Source organism: Planococcus citri, chromosome 2 (genome assembly GCF_950023065.1).
Source record: "Planococcus citri chromosome 2, ihPlaCitr1.1, whole genome shotgun sequence".
Lineage (NCBI taxonomy): Eukaryota > Metazoa > Arthropoda > Insecta > Hemiptera > Pseudococcidae > Planococcus > Planococcus citri.
In genome coordinates, this window is record NC_088678.1 from 56,740,544 (window position 1) to 56,748,352 (window position 7,809).

The 7,809-nt window shown below is 32.4% G+C and overlaps 1 protein-coding gene across 2 annotated transcripts in view; it reads left to right on the forward strand.

Annotated features, from left to right (window-relative positions):
- dpr12 (defective proboscis extension response 12) overlaps positions 1-4,698 on the forward strand; it is a 433,627-nt gene extending 428,929 nt beyond the window's left edge. For both annotated transcript variants that reach the window (XM_065351525.1, XM_065351524.1), the window contains one exon: positions 1,972-4,698. In XM_065351525.1, coding sequence (XP_065207597.1) covers positions 1,972-2,078 — 107 coding nt within the window. In that variant the 3' untranslated portion in view covers positions 2,079-4,698. The remainder of the gene's footprint in view (positions 1-1,971) is intronic.
- The last annotated feature ends 3,111 nt before the right edge of the window (positions 4,699-7,809 follow it).

Sequence of the window (7,809 nt, forward strand, 5' to 3'; positions counted from 1 at the left end):
AATCAAAAAAACAATTCCCTCAAAAACTTGAAAAATATGTGCCTAAATTTTTTTTTAAAGTCAACAATTCAGACTGCTTACCTACTAAAAACAAAATTGTACTGGTGTTTAGAAAAAAATTTAAAAATAAATTTTAGAAATACTTACGTCTCAAAATTGAGCCACAGGAGCCTTAATCTTAAATACAAAAAATACAAAAATATGCATATTCAAAATTTTTTTATGTAGGTAGGGCTAGGTAATTCTAAACTTTCCTCGTGTTAATTAAATTGCATAACCAGTTTGCCGTAAATCCACAAAAAGAAGGTATCTTCCAAATCGACTGAAGTCAAAAAGAAATCAGGTCTTCCAATTTCGCTGAAAAAATTGAATTTGCTACCTCCTTTTCATGGTCTCTTAAAATAGCTGTCATATCATTTCGGTTCTTGTTAGCTCCCCCCTAACCCCCCCCCCCACCCATGGTGATGTGAAGTGCCTGATGTTCAAGATTTTTTGCAAAATTAACAAACATGAAAACAGTGAATTTAAAATCAAAAATTAACTGTCGGAATCCGAACAGCTTAAAGTTGAACTTTCGATGTATCAAGTGGTTGTTCAATTTTCATTGTACCTAAATAAAAAAGTTTAAGGTCAAATTTATGCATACCTAAGTATACTTGTGAAATTTTTTTAAAAATGTACTTACACCATGGGCGATTTTTTATTTCTATTCGGAAAATTGATCTTCATGGCAACATCTCAATACTTAGGTACTAGAGATCAACGAGTACTCCTTACTTATTTATAAATAAAGTAAATTGAGTAAGTATGGTAATTTTAGTGCACTTACCTAGAAAAAAAAGACTCGAAGTAACTGTAATAATATTCTGCTGATAAAACATCAGAATTTACTCTCGATGTAATTTAGAAAAATAAAATAATAACCACATTTTCTCTTCAAAGTCGTCAAGAAAAAAAATAGGGCTCCGGGCTGAAAACTTCAAGGGATCAAGAGAAATTATACCCTAATTTAACCTTATTTACCTCGTGGAAAATTCGAATTATTATATTACCAGATGGCAGGCAAAGGCAATGAACTTCGAACAGAACACACAATGAAATATCCAAGGTCACGAGTCACTAAAGTCAGCTAATTTACCTCTTTATCATAACCATTATAAGCATAGGTTACCTTCACAAGATATTCTAAAATCCAACCAACAAAATGTGATAATTAAAAAGAGAAAAGTCGATAAAAGTTTTGAGAAAATAATCTGTTTAGTGTGAGCATGGTTCATCGCATCTACCTACACACGAACGAGTGATGAGTGAGTGCCGACGAGTGCGGTGACAATTATACAAAAATAAGCATCTCGTGAATTTTTTATAAAAGGACTAGAACTAGTTTAACCCTCTTGCAGAAGGGTTTCTTTTGTAACTCTGCCTGCTGGTAAAAGTTTTATCACTAGGTTATTACCATTTCGAGCCTAAATTAACGTCTAAATTAGCGCTTTAAAATAGGTCAAGCGCAAAATTTCATGAATATTTAACCGCGTACACGCATATGGCTACGTTTGTTGTAGGTATTCATGTACCTACCTATGTATAGGTCTATAAATGTGTATATGGATACCTTATACCTACACTTATATAGCCAGAATCTACCTACTACGTCATACTACGCAGCGTTTTGCGTTTATTATATGACAAGCAATACTCCACGTAGGTACCTACGTAGTACGTATAGTACCTACCTACTCCCTACTCGTACTCCATAAACCATATAGAACGCCACATACTTCATCTAACAATATACGAGCCACGAAACCCTCGAAAATTACCAATTTATGTTACACTATAGATACATGTATAGCTATAGCATAGTATATCTATATATAGAACGTAAAATACAGACATATAGACAAAAGGTCTCTGCCACCGTTTAAATAGATTGTTAATTTATATCAACGATCTGTTATGTATTGGTTACAGGTGATAAAATGGCCGCAATATCTCGTCGGAAGTCTTCGTCAGGATCAGCTGCCGACGTAATGTTATGGTTTGTGGTGTTACCGCTGATAACTTTAACTGTAAGATAAAACGGTGATATAGGATTGATTTAGAATTTAGAGGTGTTCGACTACCTATATAATACTCTCTTCGACCTATGCACGACTACAATATACGAATACGAAGGCGATCACAGTACCCGTCTTGATCTCGTATTACTTACTATACGTTCGAGGAACAAGAAGTACTATAATTTCAAAACGTCGAACTTGACACAGGCACGTGCCCTCGTGGTCAAATATGTACAGAATTAGAACGACGATAAATTTTTGTACATAGACGATACCTACCCCTCCCTTTCTCGCCCAACTTTAGAATGTCCCTTACCCTAAAGTGTATCTACGTTTTACGTTTCGTTTTTTTTTATTTTTTTGTAAGTAATCGAATACGATCAATGAATGTTTCCTTATCTTTTCTACTTATCTATAGGAGAATTTCGTAAACCTAACGAAAAATCATATTGTTGTTGAATAGTTCATCGTCTACCTACACCGATATGTCGAATCGGAAACACACGCCGAACAAATAAACCAAAGTATTAGAAATTTAGTCAAAATGTGGTATGTTTTTTTTACGCTTTATTGCGAAATAACCTCGAGTTTAATTAAACGAGATAATTAAAAACAGAAAAAAAGAGTACTTACTTTCGACGGATGAAATTCGAAAATATATTTTAAAGATGCCAAGTTTTTATTATAAATGTAAATGAGCTTCATTAGTAGTGGAAAAAAATCATCAGAACATTAAAAAGCTAGAGGCTAATTTTTGCCCGCGATTTTGAAATACGTTTTTCCTGCTTTTTTTCTATTAAAATATATATGAATACCTAGTGATAATGGAAAAAAACACGAAAAATAGTCAAACGGGGGAAACAACACGAGCGAGGCAAAAGTACGTTCACAGAGGTACCTTTACTCGACTCGTTTCGTACCAAAGAAACGAAAATGTTACGAAGCTAATCAGTTCGCAAAGTTGCCTAAGGATAGTATTTAAAAAGGTTAGTCGGCGGTATGGCGTCGGTTTTGAAAGAATTTACTAATTTTTTCCAGCAGCATTTTGCCAACTGTAACGTACGCGAAGAAGGAAAAAAAAAGTTTTATTTTCAAAACAAATCGACGTTTTTGAAATTTGTAAATTGTGACTGTAGCAATTAATGCGTTTGTTTGGGGGAAAAAAACTAAAAGCTCGGCTCGGAGAAAATTTTCTTTTCCGGTGTAGAATCCTCGGTGGCATTGGCAGGACAGCTAAATGTGTATATATTGTCTCGATGAACCAAGTTGTATGAATTTTTCGAGTTTTTTTTTCAACGTTCGAGGTAAAATGAGGTCTTAAAAACTTTTAATTAACGAATCATTATCGGTTTTAATGAAAACGTGCCAAGACTGTAATTAAAATCGAGGTTTTACGTTCCTTAATTTCCTTACCTTTTTTTTCGCCTGTATTATGAATAAGAAAAAGATCGGTGTACGAAAATACATTTAAACGAGATTTCCTCTATGCTCGAACAAAAATTACTTCTTATGTTCGCCAATCTCGTAAGACGTAAACATTTTCGATAAGTAAAGTACCTACCTAAATCTCGTGTAATCAGGAAAAAAATCCCGTATTTTTTTTTTTCCTTCGAAGAATGTTACCTTTCGACATCGTTGTACACATTCAGGCCATCGATGGACTTGAAAAAATAAATAAACGTAGGTATTTTGAATTTGTATAAATCACGCAAATTGTGCGATAAGTTTTTTTTTTACGCAAGGGCGAGTATTATAAACAAGGCAGGCGTATAGACTACACACACTACACAGTTACCCTATTTTTTAAATCGTCGTATGCTCCATACTGAAAAAATAACACGATTTTATATGTATCGCTGGTTGAAAAAAAAAACAAAAACATCTCATTGTAGTAATTTAAATACCGAGAAAGAGTATACCTACCTATGCGAAAAAGCGCGTACGTAGCAGTGGGATTTTCACGTAGAAAATGTGCCTGCCGGTACGCAAAAGGGTAATTTTAATAAGTAACGACACCTCATTCTCTCCCCCTCCCCACCAAATGAAAAAGCAAGCTTTAATGATTACCCGCAGAAAGCAACAGGAAATAACATTGTGTATTCCCGAAAGGGCCAAAATACATAATACGTATCCATACTATAAACGAAACATAAGTAAGGAAGGAGGTGAAATTGAAACATTTCAACGTTTTCTTTCGCCGTAGGTACAGTGGTACCTACATGAAAATATAGCTAATTTTTAGTTGATAAAATTGTTTATTATTATTGTTTTCCCTCTCACTATCTCTTTGTAAATATATTTTACCTACCTTTTATGATGGTAACTTTCAACAACAATGTAGCCATGTTATGTACATATTATTTATTTTTTTTTTTTGGAATAATACAACGTTAAAAATGTTTCTTTAGCCATACGCTTGATGCGAGAATTTTCTATTTGTATATTTTTTTTTTATCTTGAAAACGTTTTTATGATTTAGTTATTGTGTTTGGTTGTATTTAAATTTATTTCGAATCGTTTTTTTTTCTTTTATAATAATTTAAGGTATGATTAATTTATTTATATACGTAAGTACAAATTAACCAAATTTTAAATTTATTTTTAATTATAGACGAAATGTATGTAAATGTTGTTTGTATATTTTTTTTCATGTTATTTTCATCTTATAAATCATCGGTTTTCAACGATAGTATATTATAAAACTGATGTTTTGTTTATACATCATATTATACAAATATATTTAATTTTATTAAGGGTGTTTTTCAATTTTTTCTCGTAAGTTACAGAAATTAACACTAAAAATATCGAAAATGTGTTTCTCACAATCAGTGAAGATCGACCGAAACATCATATAGATACATATACCCACTTATTAGTAAATCGCCTTCTAAATAGGCCAATGTAACAAAAAATCAATAATGAAATCATATCATCAAAAAATCAAAACTTCTCCAAAAATAATCGATAAATGCAATTTAGTTGAAAACACGATTACCTACTTTTTTCGGTCATTATAATTGTCAATTTCAAAAAACAAAAAAATTAAAAAAGGTAACTAAGAACTGATGATTTTTTTTCGATGTTTTTGAAACTAGCGATAACCTACTGACTAAAAAATTGGCACCACTGTGTTCCAAGATATTTCCCCAGTCTCAAGAATGATCTCTTCCGTTATTTTGGCATAATTAATACGATATTGTGATAAAAAAATTTAAAAACGCGAATTTCTCCAAAAAGTAAGCGATTTGCTAATTTTTAACTGTTTAGTGGAGCCCTAAAAGTAGTCTTGGATTCTGACGGCAATAGCATAGATCGACGAAGGATCTCAAATACTTTCCTTTGGAAGTGGATCATTTTACCTAAAACAGGTTGGATAGCTACAGTGAATGGATACCTCCTCTTTGAGGACTCATATTCACGCTCTCAAGGCACTTTGAGGGTTAAAATATTTTGTTGCTAATTAGTCAAAATTCGAAGATCTTTTTTCGCGATCCATTCTCACAATACCTACCTACATTATAGGCCTTTACAAAAGATAAAAGGGGAAATATGGCCTCCTTGAGTTTTTTTTTTGTTTTTTTTTTTTGGTAAATCCAACCTATTTTGTATCTAAGTAGGTGCTTATTGCACTCCATAGGTACTTTTTATAAAATTTGATCAAATTTGTGCGCAAAATTTTATTTTTTAACATTTTAATTTTTTCGCTCAAATGTGACCACTTTGAATTTGTGAAAATCCAAATACGGCCACCTTAATGTGCCTTAAAAAATCCACTGGAAAAGTGAAGTATAAAATTTCAACAAATTAACTTGGAAAGATAAATTTTTAGTAATGTATATTTACCCTATTTTTGACTCACCAAATCGATTGAAAATGGTTTCAAACCATTTTGAGCAGTTTTGGAGCCTCCAGCAGTTTGAAATAAAATAAATCCCTTATAATCCTCATTTCAACATACTGAATCGACTTAGGATGGTTCCAAGTGCTTCTGGAACTGCCAATGATATTTTGGAAATTTCAGAATTTCATCAAAAGTGCCATATATAAGAGCATGATGTAAATTTTAGCTCTCCTCAATTTCATTAGGCAAATTTTTTGTGAAAATTTCAACTTTGAAAATTCTACTAGAGGCTCCAGAATTGCTCGAAACTGTTAGAAATTGTTTTCAATCGATTCTGTGGAGAGGGAGGGGGTCAAAAATAGGTTGTTTAACAAAATTCAGCCCGTCTAGGTCAATTTTGTAAAATCTATTTTAAACAATTTTTTTTCTTCATAATTTAACTAATGTAAGTAAATTATGTTACCTATCTAGAAATGGAATGAAAACCCCAACTTCCTATGGTTTACTGCGCATTACTTTGATAGCTCAACATTAGATTCTGTAATCTGAGTGACATGCTCTTTCAGTTGGTTATATAAATATCTCAGTCAGAATTGACGAGTTGTAGAAGTTCCTTTGTAAAAAATTGTTCATTTTCAAGCTAAAAATTAAGCATGCGGATAAGTTTTTCACAAAAATATTAATACAACACAAAAATGACCTCAAAATTCATCTTCCAAACCAGGAAAATTTTATGGTCACACAATTTAAAAAAAAAAAAAAAAAAAAAAACATTCTTTTAGTTCTGACATTTTTTTGGAGGGTGGGGGGATGGGTAAACTTTTGGACTGGAATCGAATGCAAATTTTGAGATGGTAGGTACAGTAGTTTTTCGATGAGGTAAATTCATTTCAGAAAACATGATTTTGCAAGATGGAACCATTCTCTTGGAAATGACACGTTTTCAAGCTAAACTTCGAAGTTTTTGTATACCTACAAATTTAAAGTCATCGACCTCAAGCATGAACTCAAAATTTATGGTATAAATTCATCGTTTTCAAGATACGAGTAATAATGAGCGCTAGATAAACAAAAAAGATGCTAGAAAAAATTATTGGAACAATGTAGGTAGGTAAGTAGACAGTAAGTAAATATCAACTGAATCTAGCTTGTCGCGGAAACTTATCAAAAAACATCGTATAAAACAATTCGCCGAAAAATTCATACATTAAACTCGAAATTCGATGATAAAATACCGCTTCTAAAAATACCATAAATATTTAAAATACCTTCGGGTTCAAATTGTTTCAATCGTAGGATAATAGAAACAAACGATAGTCTTTTTCCCACCTAGAGCAATGCCTTTCTAATCCGCACGAGAATTGTACTCCGGCCATAAGCCTTTACAAAAATTACTACGCATATTTCAGCGAATAAAGTTTTAATTCAGAAAGACAAGCTGGGAAAAAAATTGTATAATATTCTTCGGAGGTGGAACTAAACGAACTCGAGAGCTAAACAAATGCCTTCTCATGCAAAAAAACCCTTCCGAAGCCATCGGCTTAAAAAATTCAGTGAAAAATTCATCGGGTCAACCACCTGCTATCGTAATTCATTTAATGAGATTTTTTCTCAAGATTTGGTCTACGCATTCTTCGGACCGTATTTTTTTACACGGTGTGTTGTAGATAAAATTTTACAAGAAGGAAGTCGAATCGCGATTTTGAAAAAGTCTTCGATATTTTGTTATTTCGTGGATTAAATTTTAATAAAATAATCGTTCGAAGCGATGACCTATACTTTCGAGTTTGAAAAACGTGGGCACGTAGTTTGTATTCTTTGCTCTAGGGAATTGTAATGAATTTATATTTTCACGAAGGCGTAGGAGGAAAAGAGCGAAATAATTTTTTACTGAAACTTGTACACAAT